This window comes from Mastigoproctus giganteus, chromosome 7, assembly GCF_048544385.1.
Source record: "Mastigoproctus giganteus isolate SK-2022 chromosome 7, ASM4854438v1, whole genome shotgun sequence".
NCBI classification, from domain to species: Eukaryota; Metazoa; Arthropoda; class Arachnida; order Uropygi; family Thelyphonidae; genus Mastigoproctus; species Mastigoproctus giganteus.
The window spans coordinates 192,823,823-192,845,473 of NC_143581.1; the positions used below are offsets into that span (position 1 = coordinate 192,823,823).

Genomic DNA, 21,651 nt, shown 5'->3' on the forward strand with positions numbered 1-21,651 from the left:
CACATTCATTCAGAACGTTAAAAACATTATCAGGAACATTTTCACAAAAACTGTAGACCCATACGAACCATTTTAAAAGCGTTAATCATTTCTTTGCGAGTTGGCTTTTCTACGGGTTGTTCTGATGCATCTTCAGCGTCATCGTTAATTTCTTCGTGATCATGGTTGCGTCTAACAATATTCAGCAGTATTTCATCTTCATTTGGATGTTCTGCTGTGATCTACATAAACATAACTATCCAGTGTTATTTCATTTTCGATGTTTCCAGATGATTCTAATAATGCCCAAAAGTTTTTCAGTTGTGAAAGGAGCAATTCATCTTCGTCCAGTCGTTGTTCGACTTCTGTATTCAATGCAAATCCTGCTTTCGAAAAACAATTTTGAATAGTATATTCAGTGACATCGTTTGCCCAAACTTTTGCCAGTTCAGAGATGCAATCTCTAAGGTTAATTGTAAGCTCCAAGTTTCTATTATCAGTTAATGCACTGACAATCTTCATTATTATTCTCTTTTGATAATGAAATTTAAAATTTTTAATAATGCCTTGGTCCATTGGCTAGAGTTTTGACGTTACGTTTGGTGGTAAAAACAACTTCACACTTTTAAGTTTGGCAGAAATACTTTCAGGATGTGCTGGACAGTTGTCAGTTACCAACACGATTTTCCTTTTTTCTTTTGTTATAGCTTGTCTAGTTTTAATATCCATTCTTCAAAAATATCACCTGTCATCCATGCTTTTTTATTAAAAGGTGTAGTCAACTTCCAAAGATTTTATGCGTCTAAAACATCTTGGGTTTTTTGATATTCCAGTGACTAAAAGTCTTAATTTTTCACTTCTTGTCATATTTGCTCGAACTAGCACAGTGATTCTTTCTTTGCTTTGTTTTCTGCCAAAACATTTATCATCCTTAAAAGCAAGCGTTCTATTCGGTAAACATTTAAAGAATAAACCCATTTCGTCAGCATTAAAAACATCCTTACACTCATATTCTTCCAAAATCTCCTTTAAGGTATTGTTCCTCCAACTGTTGCAATCTTCTTCGCTTACATTAACACTTTCTCCACAAATAACCTTTTCCACAATTCTGTGGCGCTTCTTAAATTTATCTAGCCACCCAGTGGTCGCATTAAATTCTGTATGTCCAAGGGACTGTGCAAATTTCAGAGCTTGTTGCTTAATTATTAGGCCCGATATTGGGATATTCTTTTCACGTATCATTTGCACCCATTTTAGAACAGCTTTATCAACATCTTTGTATATACACAACTTAATTCGCTTCTTGTCTGCTCCTCCTTCAATTGCATTTAAAATTGAATCTCGTTTTTTTAAAATCGTAGATAAACTGCTTGCAGATTGCCATATTTCTCCGCAACATCTTTTTTCTTAAAACCCTGGTCAATATCATAACAATCTTTGCTTTATCATTAATACTTAAACACTTTCTCTTCGACATTGTTTTCGCAATTGTAAAAATTACTGGACTGCAGCTCTTGCCGATACATACACTGCAAACTTCGCTGCACTGGCCATATAGTGAATTGTTAGTACAGGTACCGCCTACTCAATGACATACGCTTGCCAAGTCAACAGTATCACTCACTTTGAAGAAATATACAACTTTGTGAATTTCTTTTATTCTGCTTTCATTCATAATGCACGAAAGAAATTTTATGATTAACGTATGCTGTATGTTACTTTTCAGAAAAAAAATATAGCCTATGTGATTGATGACGAACGAAAAAAAAAAAAAATTCATGAAAGCCATCTTCTGGGAATCCAGTTAGACAAGAACGGACATATCATTTAATGATTGACATGAAGGTCACGTGGTACAGTTGAGGTGAGAAGTGAATGAAACTCAGTAGGCGTTACTAAAAACCGACTATGGTAGCATTCTATGTATTGCCGCCACAGCATGCTAAGGTTTACCGCAGCGAATTTCGTTTTCCCCTGAGCCAACATCAATTTACAAATCTACCCTATTTATTGTAAAGCTTAGGACCACTTTTAAGAAAACCCATTTGGTTTAATAACTGTAACAAAAATGAAACAAAGACCCTCCTACGGGCCACAAGTGTTCACTAAAAGGTTAATTATTTAATTCCAGATGCTAATGCGCAATTTCTGAAGGAAGGAGGCAGTAATATTTGAGTGGCTGTTTAGCAGTAAATGCTTGAAAATCTTCAAAAATGCTTTTACTAATTTTTTTAAAAATTCGTTATAGAGAGACTAACACTTCGTTATATGGGGTTAATTTTACACGTAATTTCGTTTCAAGGTGCAATGTTTTGCGAAAAAATTCGTAATATAGAGAAATTCGTTAAATAGAAGTTCTACTGTATATATAAAAAGAAAATTTGTAAACGCAGCACAGGAAGTGGGTATCTAGGCAGTGCTAGTGTCGATGGCAGTTGCTTTCTGCTCATTCACCAGTGTGCACATGTTGTGAGCTGTGCCTTAAATTTTAATAATTTCCTGTGCTCGTAAGTGCCTTATTATTTTAAATAAACTAAACGTAGTGGTGAATCTGTGACTGCACATGTTAAAAAAAGCTGCAAATCTCTAATGACTGAAGTGAAAATGAACATTATTCATCATATGGAATCCGGTGAGCGGCGTTCGAAGGAGTGCAAGACTTTAAATTTAGTACCTTCTACTGTTACGACCATTATGAATAATGCAAAGAAGATCAAGCAGTCACATACAGGAATTATTAATGTAAGCATTTCTAGAACAACTTATTCAAGGAGTGAGACAATGGAGAATATGGAGAAGTTATTAGTGCCGTGGATAGACTATATGAACCAAAATAAATTCCTGTAACACAGACAGTGGTTATGGACAAGGCTAGGAGCTTGTTCAATGAAATTAATGAGGAATTGGGAGGACTGAATCATTTTCGGCTAGCAGGAGCACCAGATCAAAATTCACAATGTAAAAATTACTAGTGAGGCGGCTAGTGCCGACACTGCAGGTGCTGAGGAATATTTTCCCATATTCCAAAAGTTAATGGATGAAGGCTGCTACACTCCAGACTTGGTCTTTAACGTTGATGAAAAGGGGCTGTACTGGAAGATGCCTGGTAGGATGTGCGTAGCCTGTGAAGAGAGGTCTGCCCCTGGTTTTAAGGCTGAAAAAGATTGGCTTACATTACTTCTGGGTGGTAATGCATCAGGCACTTTTAAGTTAAAGCTGATGTTGGTGTACCATTCAGTGAATCCACATGTCATGAATGGAAATGTGAAGACTTGACTTCCTGTTTTCTGGCATTCTAATAAGAAGGCATGGGTGACCCAGACCCTTTTTAGTGAATGGTACACTTCATACTTTTGTCCAGAGGTGGCCCAATTTTGTGCAGCAAATAACTTGCCCAAAAACGATGTTTTAGTCCTTGACAATGCTCCAGAACATCCAGCCAACCTTAAAGATATCCCTAACAGTGTTCTGAATGTGAAGATTGTTTATTTGCAGCCCAACACCACCTCACTGTTGCAGCCAATGGATTAGGGCATTATTGCAACCTTCAAAGCGTACTATTTATGTGCAACCTCCAAAGGTATTGTTGAGGCAGTGAGGGCATCTAACTCAGTGACTGTGAGGGACTATTGGAGGTCCTACAACATCTTTAAGGCCATTAAGTAACACTGCTGCAGCCTGGAAAAAAGTGTCGCAATCATGCATGAATGGCATTTGGAGGAAATTGTGGCCTGACAGTTTCTATTGCTAAGTTTAATTACTTTCTTGAGTTTGAGCTAGTTTTAGCAGTAGCTGAGGATGTCACTCGGATGGCTGAGAATGTTGGCCTTGACAAGGTTGACATTGATGGCATCAGTGAATTGCTGCAAAGCCATGGTAAGCCTCTTTCAAAGGAGGACTTGGAGGAGCTGGCTGCACAACTGGCTAAACAGGATTCTGAGGAGGAAGAGCAGGAGACTGTGCCAATTAAGACCCTCAACACAAAGACACTTCAATCAGCTTTGGCACAAATATAAACAAGCTGTGAAACTATTATGTGATAATGACCTAGACTGGGAATGCCAGTTGGCTGAAAAAATGCGAGACAGACGTCGATGGCCATGTTCACCCACCACCTTTCCATCCAAAGAGCTATTACTAACATATTGAAGCCCTACTGCAATATGTCAGAAGAGAGAAAGACCAATCAGACATCACTGCTGTTCTTTTCTAAGGTCAAAGAACCTACAGAACCGGTCGAACCTCCATCAGGCCTATCCCATTAATGCCGCCCCATTATGCCACTTCCACAGAACATCAATAAGGGAAGCAGACAGTGGCATTACTACATACTCAAAAAATGACTCTACAGGAACGAAGTACTAAGTTAAAATTTCTATTGTATTACTTATATTTTATCTATAAATATTTATATCTCATAATTATAAAATAACCACAAATATTTAATATAAAAAACACTTATATTAACTCTTGTGGTTCAATTTTTGTAGTGAAGGAACCTATCTCATTTAAATACATTATAATTCTTTCTCAATTTATGCCACTTCTGCTAACAACCCTGAGGAGGTGGAACGTAACCCCAGCGTAAATTGGAGTCTACCTGTATTTGAAGGAGAATGATAAATTTAACAATAAGGTAAAAGGGTACTAGAAATACTTAGTAATCCAGCCATGCACTTTTAATTACACAGGTATTTACACATAACGATAAGCACATGAAGGAGGCACAAGAGAAACAACAAAAACACAACTGATATATTACAGATACGTAATGACTAACTTAACTGGAAACAGGACTCACTGGACCGGGAGACCCGTCTCCAATCATCCAAGGTCCAGTGTCAATATTCTTTCATCGAGTTGGGGTGTAGAGTCCTGTGCCATGGTGTTAGCAATGGAACTGATGGGTTGGCAGCTCCCATAACCTATTGCAGCTAATGATCACCTGATGGTCTTGGTGAAGACGATTCCAGTACCTCCCTCGTTTAAGTCGTCAGTGATTTGTGCCACTGTCACTCCAGTTGGCTGAAAAAATGCGAGACAGACGTCGATGGCCATGTTCACCCACCACCTTTCTCCATCCACAGTGCTGTCCACGATGAGATGTTATTCGGGAAATGGCGTATTCCCGATACACCCTTGATACTGTCGAACAGGGATAGTACAATTTCTGTACCACCTACACGAGAGAGTGACCCATGCAACAGGCACCTACTATCATCCCTGTTTCAAAGTCGGTTAACTCACAATGTTTATCCATACTGACATTGAATCTACTCGAATGCAGTGTACCTATATACCTGCCAAGCGGTGGGTTGATCCATTAGCGAGAGGGGTGACAACGTCGTGTTGCCCAGGAACCCCATGAATTCTGTCCTTTCAGTGTATATGTAATTAATATAGTAAACTGACAAAAAATGTCTTACCTTTAGCAAAAAAATCATTGCATAATGATCTTTTTGTTTTAATACCATTTTTACTGTGAAATAATTTCTTGTTTTTGTTTTCTTTTATTCTCACTTTTGGGGCCATGACTATTGATTTAATTTAGTAAAATCAGAGAGAGAGAGAGAGAGAGAGAGAGGAATTTACACAAACAAAAAAATTATGAAAATCAGAGAGATGTTTGCATTGAAAAGGCAGAATACACAAGAGACAGACTCAGAGTGCTGATAAATACAACTGTGTGACTTTAAGAGCACTGTTACTGGCCAAAAAGAGACATGAACTTTAGGGTGCTTTGAACCACCAAAAATGATGACACACATTGTTTACAAGTACCTTTCTTGGCTAAAGTGGGTAGTGAAAATATATACTTGTTAATATACAAAGGTAAGTTAACTATTTACAGAATGAAGGCTTTATTCTGATCAAATGACATATACAAATGAAGGTACATTCTGATTAATTAAGTTATTAGAGAAAATGTCATTTAGTCATATAATTTAGTTATTTCAATATTGAATATATGACGTTCTCTCCAGTACCTTCATTTCGTTTGCATATGTCATTTAATTAAGATGAAGCCTTCAATCTGTAAATAGTTACTTTACTATAATTTAGTTATTTCAATATTGAATATATGACGTTCTCTCCAGTACCTTCATTTCATTTGCATATGTCATTTAATTAAGATGAAGCCTTCAATCTGTAAATAGTTACTTAACCTTGTATATTAACAAATATATATTTCATTAATTTTACCCCCACTCCATTTGGGCTGAAGAATGGTTCCACAAAGGATCTGAAATGTAGCCCATAAATCAGTAAATTGAGAGTGCTGTATACTTTATAGCATAAGTATACAAGAGCTGTATACTTTATAGCATATTTAAATAAAACAAAACTTTTGTTACCAATACATGGATTAAGTGTTACTTCATTTAAAATACTTCAAAAGCTCCCATGTAATGTCCTATAGTAATTATATTTTATGTACGTTAGCATATATGCAATTTACCATCTGTCCATCCATCTATCTGCAAGTAATAATTTGACCCCTAGTGGGTTGATTTTTATGCAATTTTATATTTGACTCTTTTAGAAAGAGTTGGTGAGCTATCCCAAATTTCATTAAAATCAGAACAATAAAAACCTGGCAATATTATTTCTTTGTTTGTCTGTTTGCATGTAAAAACTCAACCCTTAGTGGATGTATTTTCATTAAATGTTACATTTGGGTCTTTTAGAATGATTGTTTTAGATTATAAATAACCTAAAAAGTATATCAAAGAATATGAAAAATTAAATGATACGAACATTTCGCAGGCGGCGTTCTTGATTTTTTACTCTGATCTCTTTTTTGTTTTTTTGAAGTGCATTTTTCTGTTCCTCAGTCAGCATATTAAGGTATGTCTTCAGTTCTTCACTGTATTCTTTTGCCTTTTGTTGGTAGAGTTCCTCATATCCCTTAAAATTGAACAAGCCATTGAAATTCAATAATTAATGAAATAATTCAAGACATCATAAGAACCAATAGAATACAAAAATAATTCAGATTTATAACAGTAAGGTCATTCTTTATAACTGAGCTGATTTCAGTTATAAAGAAGGACCAGTTTAGAAAAGGATCCTTTATAGTATTTTCTGATATTTATTAACCCCTTCACGAGTACAAACATATATATACATTAAAAAGTCATTTCAGATAATATGGAAATACGACTATTCGGCCAGTTTTAAATTATTCAAATGTATAAAATGACCACAATTCTTCAAACAGGTGTTGTGCTTATCTGTTTCTGGTTAATTGCACACATAGTTTACATTTCCCTACCATTAATTGGTCTGGGAGAGAACTGCTGATGGCAGTTCTCTTAAAAATCAACATTTTGTAATGTTTTGTTTATTGTCTCTTTGCAAAACCACTTTTAGTTGGAATGATACAGCCAAAAGGACCCTTATATGATCACTGTAAAGAGCATGAGGAGGTTAAGCACAATGAGCTATCAAGCACAGAATCTAAGGTAATGCACCCAGATTATGTGGATTGCCAATGTAATGTTAAGTTAGTTTGGAGTGACGTAAGCACTTGGAAAAATAAAATGAGAATAGGAGTCTGCTATATGCCAAAGGACTATGATGGGTATAATAACTACACAGGCAGGTAGAGTGGGCCAGCAGATCAGAATGACTTATAATGGGGGATTTTAACTTTCCAGATATGGACTGGAACTAGAGGGTTGGTCACTCACACGGCAGCAGAGGTTTTCAGGATTTATTGGATTACTGTATGTTAGAGGGACAAGAGAAAGCAATACTCTCAATCTGGCTATCAGCAGTGACTCAACGTGGATATTACAAATATCCAAATAAAGGAACCACAAGGTGACAGTGATCAAGGCAACTACACTGGTTGTAGGCAATTTTTAAATTCCTTTCAGTGGAACCAACTGCAAATTCTAAACAGGAAGCATTCAGGGAAGTAATCATAGAAGCTACTAAGCTTTTTATACCGACTAAAAAGTACAGTTCAATGCTTAGACCTAAATGGATGTCAGTTGAACAGATCAGACGTGTGGGGCAAAAAAGAAAAATGCGATGGATATATATTAGCAGGGAATATGGAGTTGTACAGCAAGTACAAACTAGTCTGCAATCAGGTCATTAAGGAGGTTATGCAAGGTAAGGTAGATTATGAGAAATCTTTGACTAAGAATGAAAAGAAAAGCAGAAAAGAATTCTTTGCTTATGACAGAAGGAAATAATAACAATAAAAGGAAAGGAATGAACAACACTGGCCCATTAGATATGAATGGCATAACTATTAATGATCCTGTTCAGGTTGCTGACAAACTAGATAAATAATCTGTACTACATTCATGCATGAAGAAGCAGTTTTTAAGTGTGGGAACACCAGAACACAAATTTATAACTGGGAGCTAAGTGATTTTGTTATAACTGAGAGGAAAGTAGAAGAGAAATTGCTGAAGCTAAAAGTAAATAAAACATGTGGGATGATGAGCCTCAAGTGCCTTATTTACTTATCATTTGCCCCACATGCATTATTACGTGCAAGTTATTGTTATGGGTCCATAGCCAAGTGGTCAGGAGTGGGAGTGTAGTAGCACACACTCCGAGTAGACCAGGGTTCAAGCCAGAGCTGCAAACCACCTAAAATTTTGGATTGGTTCGGTTCGCGGTCTGGTTCAAAAGGCGATTTTGACCAGTGGCTTGGTGTGGTTTGCGGTTTGGTTTGGTCAAGTATATCATTTGAAATAATTCATATAGTTTCTTAGTAATAATATTTCTTAGATATTATTACTATCATTAATGACATTAATAATATCGCATTATAATAAAATATTACTATAAAATCTTATTTTAAATAAAAGTAAATTATATTAATAATATATTTGACAAGTAATAAAATGGCATGTTAATCATTTTAAATCTGATTGAAAAAGGAGCAGAAATTACCAAAACATTAACTCTGAATATTAATCTCTTCTCCTTTTCAGTACTCAAACATATAAAAGAGAACGTTTAATTTGGAAAGAAAACAATTATTCAAACAAAATTTTTAATATAATTTGATAATACTAAGTAGGGCAGATATTTCCAGACAATATAAAAAAAATCACAGAAAATAATCACAATAAAACTTTAAGAACAGAAGAAACAAACATGAATTACAAGCGAAATATTATTAGTTACTCAGATAATGGACATAAGGAATTAATGTATCAAAATAATTTTACTTTGAAAATTGATCATGAAATCTTAAAAACAACAGATTATATAGATAATTTTAAATTAATTATTTAATTTCAAAAATAAAATGTCCTCCATTAACCTTGAGCCTAAACAACTCTTATCAGCCAAAATGATCTTTAATGTCGAAAAGCATCTTTCTACACTTGCTTGTGTGGTAGGAACTGCAAAGATTACTTTGGCTAGCTGATAAAGCTCTGGGTGACCGAACTCTTTTGCTTTCCAATATTCTAAGACGCTTGTTTTTGTTGGTACCCTTTTGATATCGTCAAAATTGTTCAGATGAGCCATTAAGTCGAATTTCTTTGTTTCCACTATGTCTCTTTTTCATTTCTTTTTCAAATAATAGCTTTTCGATGTCATCCATGGTTTCACCTGTTACAGTAATACGTGCAATTTGATCTGAACTTTTTCGTTTCAGGATTTTTTTCTGTAAACTGTAGCTGACACAAGCTATCATAAATGTCACATAAATGTTCCTTAGCTTTCTGTTTTTGGATATTATCTAGTATTTGGTACCTGGGGTCCAGATATGTACAAGCTAAAAAAGTCTCGCTTTCCATCAAATTTACTTCTCGTAGCATGAGAGGGATTACCAAAAAAAGATGACAATTCATTTTCAATTTTTCTAACTTCCCCTCCAGGGTGAATTGGATATCATCATTCTTCTCTTTCTTGGCGATTCCCTTCTACCTTTGTCTCTCTCTTAGGGTAACTCTGGGAATTTTTTTTTTTGGCTGGTGCAGTATAAGCCTCAGGCTTCCTTGCACCATATAGCTAATAATAATAAAACTTCCATTTTACATTTCATCCATGTGTAGTAAAAATCAGTCATCGTGAGCTGCTCTGACTGTAGCACTTCACATGCTACCCTAATGAGTTCCAAAACTTCTATATTTTCAATCTTTTGGCACACACTGGCTGACAAATGCAATTCCTTTATGGGCACAGATAAATCGATGCAAAATTGTTTTAGCTCCACAAGACGCTCTAACATATTAACAGTGGAATTCCATCTGGTTTTGCAGTCTAGCATTAGTTTCCTACACTTTTCTCTTTTGTTAGTTTGTTATTTAGTTTTTAGGAGCATTGGCAACTAAGGCCATATTGCTCCGGGGATATGCGGTGGTCATTCCCTGACCTTTCCGCATTCTCTGTATTTGATGGTCACAGGTTTAAACCCCAGTCTAATCAAGAAGCATGTGCTACGCACTGCTGCTCCTGCCCACCCGGCTACAGAGGCACCTCTTTTCTCTTTTAATGTGTATAAGGATAGAAGGGGTTTGCAGCTTTTTCACCACTGCTCATGCTTTAGCCAAGGGAAGTTTCTATTCATCATGTTTCAGAACTTCTTTAAACAGCCAATGAATCTGCAGCACAATGAACAGATACCATAATACCCTGAACATATAGATCATGGAAATTTTTTTTACATACATTTGTATCACTAGAGTCTAAGTCTCAGATCCTTCGATATCTTCAGTATCATTATCTTCCATATTGGGTTTTCCAGGTTGTTCCTGAGCAAGTAATTTGAATAGTAATAGCAAGAGAGGCTTTAGCCAAGGGAAGTTTCAATTCATCACATTTCAGAACATCTTTAACAGCCAAATGCAGCACAACGAACAGATACCATAACACCTGGAACACGTAGATCATTTTTTGTAAATATCCAATATTTTCTACCATTCAACTTTCAAAGCAGCAAGCAGTTCAGTTCTCTTTTTTCAGCAGTCTATCCACATGCACCCAATGATCCAGTTCATCCCAGAGGTTCACTATATGACTGAGGTCAGGGCTCTGGGCTGGCCAGTTCAATTTTTACAACACTCGTTCTCAAACCAGTTCATCACAAGCCAAGTAGCATGACATGGAGTGTGATCCTGCTGAAAAACTATGGCCCTTCCCCAATGTGCTGGCACAACATAGTCTAATACATTATTGTCCAGGATGTCCAGAGAAACCTCAGTATTCATGGTTTTGTCCAAAACAACCAATGGTCCAACCAATCTAGCCAAACCATGAAAAACAGTCCCAAATCATCACACTGTCTCTGCCAAACTTTTGTCAAGATGATACAGTCCATCAGTTAGCTTTCTCTGGACATCAGCAACACCCAGGTATGACTGTCGAGCTGGAAGACTATGTACCATAACTTGTCACTCCAAAACACCTTTCCATTGGTCTGCAAGCCCAAAGATGGCATACTTCATACCAAGTTAGACAGCATCTGGCATTAGTCAGGGCTTGTAGACTGCAATGACCATCATAATCTATATCATTCAGCATCCTGTGCACAGTACTGGTGCTGACATGTGTCTTCTCAACCATCTCACTGAGGGTCTGTGTGGGTGTATGCTGCAATGTCAACCTGTGTTCCAAGTGCACAATTCTTTGCAGATCTCTCCTGTCATGTTCTGTCAGCTTCAGAAGTTTTCCAGGTTGTTTTGTGACAGTTTCAGCACCAGTCACATTTGCAAATCTCATCACCAATCACTGATCTAGGGATCTTCAGTGCCAGTGAAATGTCACATACAGACTGACTGCCTATGTGGCACCCTATTATCATTCAGTGCTGGATGTCTGTTAACTCCAATTGTAGCATTTTGTATTCACAATCATACTAGTGTCTCCTCTGAGGCCTATGAACATATTTATAGTTGTGTCTGATATGTGGTGCTTGGGCAGGTTGTAAACAACTATCAATGGAGGAGTGTCTGGATATTAATAGTGGGGCAGTATATATAGACTGAGGCAAAAAAAAAAAAAATAGTTGTGAAAGTCGGAAGAAAAACATATCTGTTAGTGACAGTTGTTCAATTTGCATATACAGAAGCTGAAACCAAATATATTCTCTGCTATTCTGATCTATAAGTTGATGAACTGAATTAAGAGATATATAAATAGTGAATATTCCTTCAAATGCCAGTTTTTCCTAGTATTATAATGTACGTTAAGCCATGCATTAATATTACATTGATGCACAACTTATTTTTGTGATGAAATTTTTGAGTGCACTAGTTCCTCCATAGAACCTCCAATTAACAAAATGCTCTACATTCTCCCTGTTCGTTCCTAGACTTCCATGATAATTCTCTGGAAACTCAGGGCATGACCATAATATTTACATAACACTATGTTATTTAAATTATTAAATTATTCAGAAATTTCTTTGTGAAAACATGCAGCATCTCTCCCCCCCCGGCCAGTGTTCAACTTTAACTTGCTTAACAGCCTTCTTCCGATTAAATATGTTTCCAGCAGAGATTCTGAACATTCATAACCAAACAATTTACATAAAACATATTTATTCATTAAAATCCCAATACTTTTAGTAACAAAATGTATACAGGCTAATTTTTTATTCATTAAATATGAACATTTGCAAAAAAAAAAAAGTTAAACATTCATAAATACCGCATTTCAAACCATGCTCATAGCTATACAATACATTGCACCCCACATTACAATAATAATCCGTTCCAGAGACACCATTGTATCATGAAAATATCCCAATGTGAACTTAACACATTTTTTTGTTAATTCGTTCCATTTTTTTTTTTTTTTTATGAGAACCCCAAACACGAGAGATATTATAACCTATAGTACTTAGTACCGTGCTTGGGTTGGAGGTTGAGAAGACGAAAGAAGATATTTGTTGATATTGGACTTGAACTTCTGTAGATTGTAATTTTCAGGAAATACGTATGAAGGAAGGTTGTTCCAGAAAACAGCAGTTGAATGAATAAATGAGGAAGATGAAAAGTTGGTTCTGTGGGTTTGAAGTTGGACAGTAAATGGATGTTGGCTGGTGGCGGCACGTGTTCGGACTGTTTTGAAAGAGAGAGAGGGAATTATAGAAGCCAATTCAGAAGAACAGTGCCCATGGAAGTATCTGTAGAAGAGGCATGCAGCAGAAACAGTACGTCTATGAGAAAGCGAGTGGAGAGACTCTGTTAGAGATGAATCATTAATTAACCTAACTGCCCTCTTCTGAATGGAATCAAGAAGCCTGAGAGAGGTTTTGGGGGCACCACCCCAGATGTGGGAACAATATTCCATGGCAGGGCGGATTTGCGATTTATACAGAGTGAGCAGCTGTCTGGGAGAAAAGTAACGCCGAGAGCGAAAGAGAAAACCAAGTTTTTTAGATGCAGAGGAAGCAATATTTGTAATGTGCTTGTGCCAAGAGAGATTAGAAGTCAGGGTAATCCCCAAAAGAGATATATCATTTTGCCTAGAAATCGGAGTGTCACTAAAGATAAGCATAGGACCAGAAGAATCCTCTTTGCGAGATATAAGACAAGATTGAGTTTTAGAAGGGTTGAAATCAACTAAGTTGTCTTTGCCCCACTGGAGAATTACCTGAAGATCGGCATTTAAGGAATTGGCAGCAGATTTTCGAGAACTTGAAGCTGATTGAGCAGGACAAGGTTTCTCAAAATGGAAAGTTGAATGCAATGTGCTATCATCGGCAAAACTATGGATACGATTTCTAGTCAATGGAAGAAGGTCATTGATATACAAGAGGAAAAGAGTGGGGGAAAGAGCTGAACCTTGGGGGAAACCGGCATTAGTGGAGAAGTTAGAAGACAGAGAGCCATCTACCATCACCCTCAGTGAGCGATCAGAGAGAAAACTGGATAACCAATCACTAAAAACAGTTGGCAAACCATAAGATGGAAGCTTGTTTAGAAGACCTTTATGCCAAACACGATCAAAAGCCTTTGAGATGTCAAGAGCAACTACTTGTGTTTCACCGAACCTTTCCATTGAATTAGTCCATAAATGGGTAACATAAGCCAGAATATCACCAGTGGATCGACACTGACGGAATCCATACTGGCGATCGTTGATCAGACGGAAGGTTTCTAAGTAGCTTAAGAGTTGGCGGTTAATTGATTTCTCCATTACTTTAGAAAGAGTAGAAGTAATTGCAATGGGAAGATAATTGGATGGGAGGGATTTGTCACCCTTTTTAGGAACTGGTTGGATATGAGCAAATTTCCAAGCAGAAGGAAAAACACCTTTGGAATAAGAAAGTGAAAAAAGGCAGCAAAGAATAGGAGTAAGTTCAGGAGCACAGGTTTTGAGAACAAGTGGAGAAATACCATCAGGACCTGCAGCTCTCTTAGCATCAAGATTCATCAAAATCCTTCTGATATCCTTTTGACGGAAGACCACAGGAGGCATTGAATGGACCGTGATGGGAATGGTGGGAGGTGTTTTACCAAGTTCATTAATACATGAGCTGGAAGAAAAATGGGATGCTAGCAGGTCAGCTTTATCCTTGGCTGAAGTGACAACAGAACCATCTGGTTTGGACAGAGGTGGGAGCAGAGATGGGCAAAAGTTGCGGCCAATAGCTATGGCAAGAGACCAGAATGCTCGGCTACCATTAGGGCCAGAAGCAAGTTTTCTACTCTTAGCCTGTTCAAACTCTAGTTGGGACTGATTAATAACTGCTTTACAATTGTTGCGAGCTTTGGTGTAGGCAGAAAATGAAACTGAAGAATTAGAAACAAGCCAATTACGATATGCAACGTTCTTCTCTTGGACAGCCTTAGCACATTTATTGGAAAACCAAGGTTTAGATAAAGGACGAGATTTTAAAGTGGAGTGTGGGATAAAGGATTCCATTCCTGCAAGAATAATTTCACTGACACGATCTGAGCAAACGTTGACATCAGAAGTTTTGAAACAGTAATCAGACCAAGGAAAAGAAGAAAAGACGTCTCGCAGGTCATCCCATTTTGCATTCTTGTAATGCCAAACAATACGAGGTTGGGAATAGCCATGAGATAAAGGTTCCATTGGAGAAGAGGCAATCACCAAGTTGTGATCTGAAGTGCCTAAAGGACCTCTCACTTCAACCTTGTACTTAGAAGGGTTATTTGTGAGAAAAAGATCAAGCGTATTGGCTGTATGATTAGGATTGTCCGGTATTCTTGTAGGTAAATGAACAATCTGTGCTAGGTCATTAGTAATTGCAAAAGCCTCAGCATCTCGACCTGCTGGGTCGGTGTGACTAGAAAACGGAAGCCAGCTGGAGTTGTGAACGTTAAAATCACCAAGGAAAATTACCTCACTGTTAGGAAAGTTGGACTGGAGAAAGTCAAGTTGCAAAGAGAGGAAGTCAAAGAGCTCCAAGTGATTAGTGGAGTTGGGAGAACGGTAGAGACAACAGATGAATTTTACACATGAGGTAGAGAGATTTTAAGCCAGAGAAGATCAAAGAGAGGAGATTCCAAATTGCCAAGTCTCTGACAGGGAATATCAGAACGGACATATGCACAAGTACCACCTTTGAGGCAAAAGGAATCATACAGCAAATAATTTGGACATCTGAGATGAGCAGTAGTTGAATCAACTGATAACTGAGATTCAGTCAGAAAAAGTACATGGGGGTTTGGAAGACTGCAAGTGGAAATGGACATCGTTGAGATTAGAATTGAGACCACGTATATTTGTGAAATGAATTAGGAAGTCCTTGGGAGGTTTAGATCTTTTCGCAGATAAGCTTGCTCTATTATTTTGACAATTCATGGTGTATTGAATAGTAAGAAAAAGTGGGTGGGACATGCTGTATGAAGTAATGAAATTTTTGGATATGGCATACATGTGGTAAGAATATACCCAGATCCTTGACATAACGTGGCCTCGACAATGCTCCCCGCATACACACTACTCGGACTCCCTCCAGTCACTATCTGGCAGAGTAGAGGTAGCAAGATTATACACTAGCTGATCCGGAAGCTTCCTAGAGAGTTACCAATAGGTTCAGTCCGGTGTACTAACTAGCGGCCGGCCTGCGAACACCGTTTTAGAGCTGTACCCTCGAAATGTAAGGAATATTGGATCTCGCCACGACATTCATCATAACCTCAAAAATCATCAATCATACTGCATGATGGAAGAGATAGGGAAGGGTTGGCCGGAACTTAGCTCTAGAGACTAAACATGGGTTCCACCACTTCAAGCCTCCAATAAGCAAAGTGGTGGTATTTCACCGGTTGATGAGAGTCATCTACCACCTAGTACTGCCTGGTAACATAGAGGGGCGGCATTCCTCCATGTGGTGTGGGCGCCACACCTCGACCCCTGCTTACGTTGGTTCACACCTGGGTGGTCACCCACCATGTACTTGTGCATGAAGGTTATACCCAGGATTACTAACAGTCCCACCATCGTGAAGGTGCAAGCAGAGGATTTGGCTGTCATAGACCGTCCGGACTTCGCCGAAATTGGGTTCACTTTGACTTGAGTGTCACCCATGACCTTGGAAGCTGAAATTTTTGCTATATAACTCTCTAAAGGGTTGCTTTTATAGTGTAAACTGTATTAGTTACCAATTCAAATCATTAAAATGTACTACACTTTCATCGTTATCATATGTTCTGTTACAAGGACCAATTTTGAACGGCTTTGTGATATTTTTCTAAAGCACATTTCTGGAGGTCACGACCAGAAAACAATTTGCACTTTCCGGTTTAGTGGGCTTTTCTGTTAGTGCATATAATTATAAACTCGATGTTACTGCATTTGCAAAAATACCAATAGCTGGAGTTGTGTGGTTTTTTTACGTTATTATTATGATGAAATGTGTTTCCCCTTTACTGAAATCTTCAATCGTATAAAAATCATAAATAAAATTTCAAAATCTTCTCTTCCTTCCTTTTTTTTAAGCTTCATAAACTTGTTACTCCACGCAAATTGTGTTAGTTGCAATTTGTGTGTTCTGTTAAAAAATGCTTATGCATGCCATTGAAATTTATAAAGAAAAGAGAAGATTATCTTGGAAACAAACACCTCTTGATGCATTTCTGAAGATGACGACTCCTTGTGCAACAAACCAATGAGTGCTGAGCCAAGAAATGAGTGATCAACAAGTGTGCATTTTATCGATGATGATGATGATATGACTTACAAATGTTAAAGAATGTTTGAATAAACATTCTTTAACATTTGTAAGTCATAAATAATTTCTTTATTATTATAATTTGCTTGATTTTACAGGCTACGTTTTCATTTCTTTGCATAAATCAATCATTGTTTAAACATAAACTAATTAATTTCATTGTTGAGAACGTAACCCCTATTTTTAACATTATGCCTATGGGAAATAAATTCCCACTTTATGAGTTTTCTCTTTACGAGCCCGCGCTGGGAACGAATTAACTCGTAAAGTTGAGAACTACCTGTATTTAAAATGCCCCAAAAACAAGCTTAGTTTCCTTCTTTGAGACTCTCAGTCTTTGTTAGTTTTAATTTATTATAACACATTGGCCCAGACTGTCTCAGGAACTGCAATTCAAGGCAAATAACCACTGTATTAGAACCACACACAAAATTGATGATCATAAAAAATTAAGGATTTTTTAAAATCAATCTTTTCCTATTTACAAAATATTATGTTATTTAGTAATAATGATTCTTAAAGGGGTTAAAGATCAAAACAGGGTACTTTTATTTAGAGCCTTTTCTTAAAAAATTAAACTGTTTGGCATATAAAATTCCTTCTACAGAAAAATGAATATATTTAGAATACCATTAGGATTCCACTGTTTCCATTTCTCACAAACTGAGAAATAAATCAGTCAAAATAACAGCATACTTAGATTCCTCATAGATAATAAGTACCTAGGGAATGTGTATTAAAACAATATGGAAGGCACATAAGCAGGAATTTAATAAAAAAAAAATAATAAAAAATTAAAATAATCAATTTTTCATTTTTTCTTAATTCAAAAGGTTGGTTGGTTGTAGTAGGGTTTTAGGCGAATCAGAAACTTAGGCCCTATTTCACCATATATAATACCTATAAACTGTGTTTGTTCTGTGGTCAATTTGCTGTTTGTTAGATGAAAACACCAAGTTTCCAGGAAAAAAACCATGCTATCCTTAACTGAAACTGACTAACTCAGCCACATTGTAAAAAAGACCCATAAAAATTCCTTGAGTCATGACAGAATTCAAACTCAGGTCTTTTCCACATGGTGTGGGGAGGATGGTGATTAAACCAACTGTGTTACCCATTGAGGACTTTAATTCAAATATGCAGGGTCTGTGGAATCCCTGTTCAGGAAAACTCACATCCCTTCAGCATGAAGATAGTTTGGTATAAAGTAATATTTAATTTGTTTGTGTGTCTGAAGCTCTAACTGAGTGTATTTCACAGACATTTCTTGCACAGAAACAATAGTTGTAGCCTGCTCAGATCTTGGACAACTTCAAGTTAAACTGTACTTGCTTTAGAAACAATATAATCCTAACACCTTTGGAAGACACCATTATTTCATAATTCACACTAGCACCTAGAAGTTAATCACACAAGAAATAGTCAGATGCAATCTCCCGGTGTGTTTCTGATATAATAATACCACATAACAACAATATTCCAGTGTGTACAGAATTTGAATCTTTCACCTCATGTTCCTACAGAGTTAATACAAAGTAAACACTAAATTTTTTTCTGAAAATTAAGAAGAAAATTCTTAATTTAAGAGATATAATTAAACGATGCATTCATACTACCCAGATTGTAGAAATAATGTATGTGCAGTACCCATGCATAAACCATCTCCTTCATACTCTTAGCATTTAGCCAAGAATATATCTTTAGATTAAACCATGCACACCATCAAGCATCTCTCACACTATGGAGTTATACTTCATAACTGGGTTGTCACTATTGCAACAACAGGGTACCTGCCCACCCACAAATGAGTAAGCCAACAAGCTTTGAAATGGTGAATATCCACTGAGAATAAGTAACATTAGTCTTCTCCACTGGTGAAGTGTTACTTATTCAAAGCAGTGCAATACCTCACCAACTAGTTGTGAAGATTGGGTCACAATATGAGATATACAGTAAAATCTTGTTAATACAAACTCGTTTTATACAAAGTACTGGTTTATATGAAGCACATACCATTCCCCTGCGAAAGGATAGGCTTTTCTATGTAAATATATTAGTTTATTACAAAATTCAGTTAATATGCATTACAAAGTTCTTTTTCACCCCATTAGAAATAAATATTGTCATTTTTGTATGTTTAATACAAATCTTGGCAGAGCAAACCGATTATTGCCCCTGGCCACCTGGCTCCCTACTTCTCGAAGGATGGCACTGACTTGTTAGAAATTAGTTTTGTGTAAACAAAAGCAGTTAATGGGAGCTACAACGTCAAGTGCACTCTGGAAAACATCTTTCTGAAGAATCAGTCATTAAATTAACAAAAGAATAAAAAGTTTTTCTAAGTTGTTTACATGCACTCCCTCGCTCTCCATGGGAATAAGGTCGGTTGCAATTGTTACCCCAGTTCAAAGAGTCTTTTGTTACCATATGCAGCAATCTATTTTTTGTGCCATTTTATCTGAGCTGACGTCTTTTTCAGAACTTGTCTTTAAATTAATTTAAAATTTGTTTATATTAAATCTTATCTAACAGTGTTCTGGCAACAAAACGTAGACGGACAGAATTAAGCCTGGAAATTAAACTAAAAATTATACAAGATGCTGACAGGATGGAAAGAAGCAAAATGGACATTGCAAAGAATCAACATCCCTTTACTTACTTTATCTACAATACTGAAAAAACGAAAAAGACTTGAAGTGCATGACACTGTAGCAGCGATGAAAAACAGGAAACAAGTTCATGGTGCAAAACATGAGGAGCTTGAAACAAAACTTTTCGAGTGGTACCAACAAATGTGTGCATCTAATTTGCCAATATTAGGTCCGACTTTGCAAGAAAAGGCAAATTATCTAGCTCAGCAACATGGGATTAGTGACTTCAAATGCAGTAGTGGCTGGCTCCAAAGATTTAAAAACAAGAATAACTTGGTTTCGCGAAATGTTTGCAGTGAGTCCAGATTAGTCAACAAAGAAAAGGCTACAGACTGGTTGTGTTCTGTATGGACAATTCTTAAAAAACATGAGGCAAAAGATATTTTTAATCTCGACGAGACAGGTTTATTTTATAATTTGCTACCAAACAACACATTTGCTGTTCGAGGAGAGTCTTGTCATATTGGAAAATTAAGTAAACAAAGACTCACTGTTCTGTTATGCTGCAATTCAGATGGCAGTACAAAACTACGCCCACTTGTGATTGGTAAGTTTTCCAAGCCAAGATGTTTAAAAGCAGTTAATTAACTTCCCTGTGATTATGAGACCAAGAGAAGTGCTTGGCTTATGGTCAAAATTTTTCAGTCTTGGTTATCAAAATTGGACAGAAGAATGGCTTCAGAAAAAAAGAATATTTTGATGATTCTAGACCGTTGTACAGCACATTCTGCCGAGACACTTCAGTTGAAAAATATATGGCTGTTGTTTTTACCACCAATTTAATGCAATACCACCAGTTTAATGCAACCACTGGATCAAGGCATTATTTATAACCTCAAGAGAGCATATAGAGCCCACCTGACAAGGTACTTGATCCGCAACATAGGAGGGAACAATTTGCAGCCAAATTGGATGCTATCCATAATCTTGTTATTGCTTGGGAAAATATTACATCAAGTGTAATAATCAACTGCTTCATAAAGAGTGGCTTTGGAGAGAACATCATCAAAAAACATGGTCCAGCAGACAAATGTGATAGCAACGGTGAGGAATAGAGGAATTTGAAGGAGCATATGAATTTTGTTGGCAAATTTGGAGAGTTTGTGAAGGTGGATGAAGTTGCTACCACTGCAACGCCAACATCAGAAGAGCTGCTGGGTACCAAAGAAAACGATGCTGTTTTTGTTACCAGCGACAGCAAAAGTGAGGATGAGTGCACACTGCCATCTAAAAAAGATGCCCAAAATGCATTGAACATAGAGAATGTCTTGGCTTGCAGTGACGTTTTATTTTATATTTTCACAATATTTTCATTTCCATTAATATTGCTTTTCTCTTAGTTTATCATACAAATAAAATAAATCTTTAAAAAATATGTTATTCCTATTACTGTATTGTTAGACAAGGCTTTTGTTTTTATTTTATTAATTTTTTATTTTTGATATTATTATTATTTATTATTATTCTTAGTTATACAGTATGTACCAAAAAAATAATAAATAATGGTAAAATTTTGAATTTTGGTGGACCTCGTTATTACAAAACGTGAAAATTTAGGTCCTTTGAACTTTGTATTAATGAGATTCCATTGTAATTAAACAATGCATTCATACTACCTGGGTAGTAGAAATGACGTGTATGCAATATCCATGCATAAACAATCTCCTTCATACTCTTAGCATTTAGCCAAGAATATATTTTTAGAAGGAAATGATGCTACTTTTTTTTTTTTTTTTTTTAAATTATAACAGCAAGTAGGAATATGGAATTTTATTTTTACAACTACTGTTGATATTTCCAGAAAAAAACAAATTTTTTTATTCATTTTTTTCTGGAAATATCAATTCATTTATTAGCAGCCATATTACTGACATTTTGAAAATTTTATAT

At 36.5% G+C, this 21,651-nt stretch overlaps 1 protein-coding gene across 1 annotated transcript in view; it reads right to left on the minus strand.

The window, feature by feature from the left end:
- Positions 1-21,651, minus strand: part of LOC150083504 (transcription factor A, mitochondrial-like) — a 75,461-nt gene that overhangs the window by 12,413 nt on the left and 41,397 nt on the right. The window contains exon 4 of the mRNA XM_090377322.1: positions 6,739-6,888. Coding sequence (XP_090233448.1) covers positions 6,739-6,888 — 150 coding nt within the window. The remainder of the gene's footprint in view (positions 1-6,738; positions 6,889-21,651) is intronic.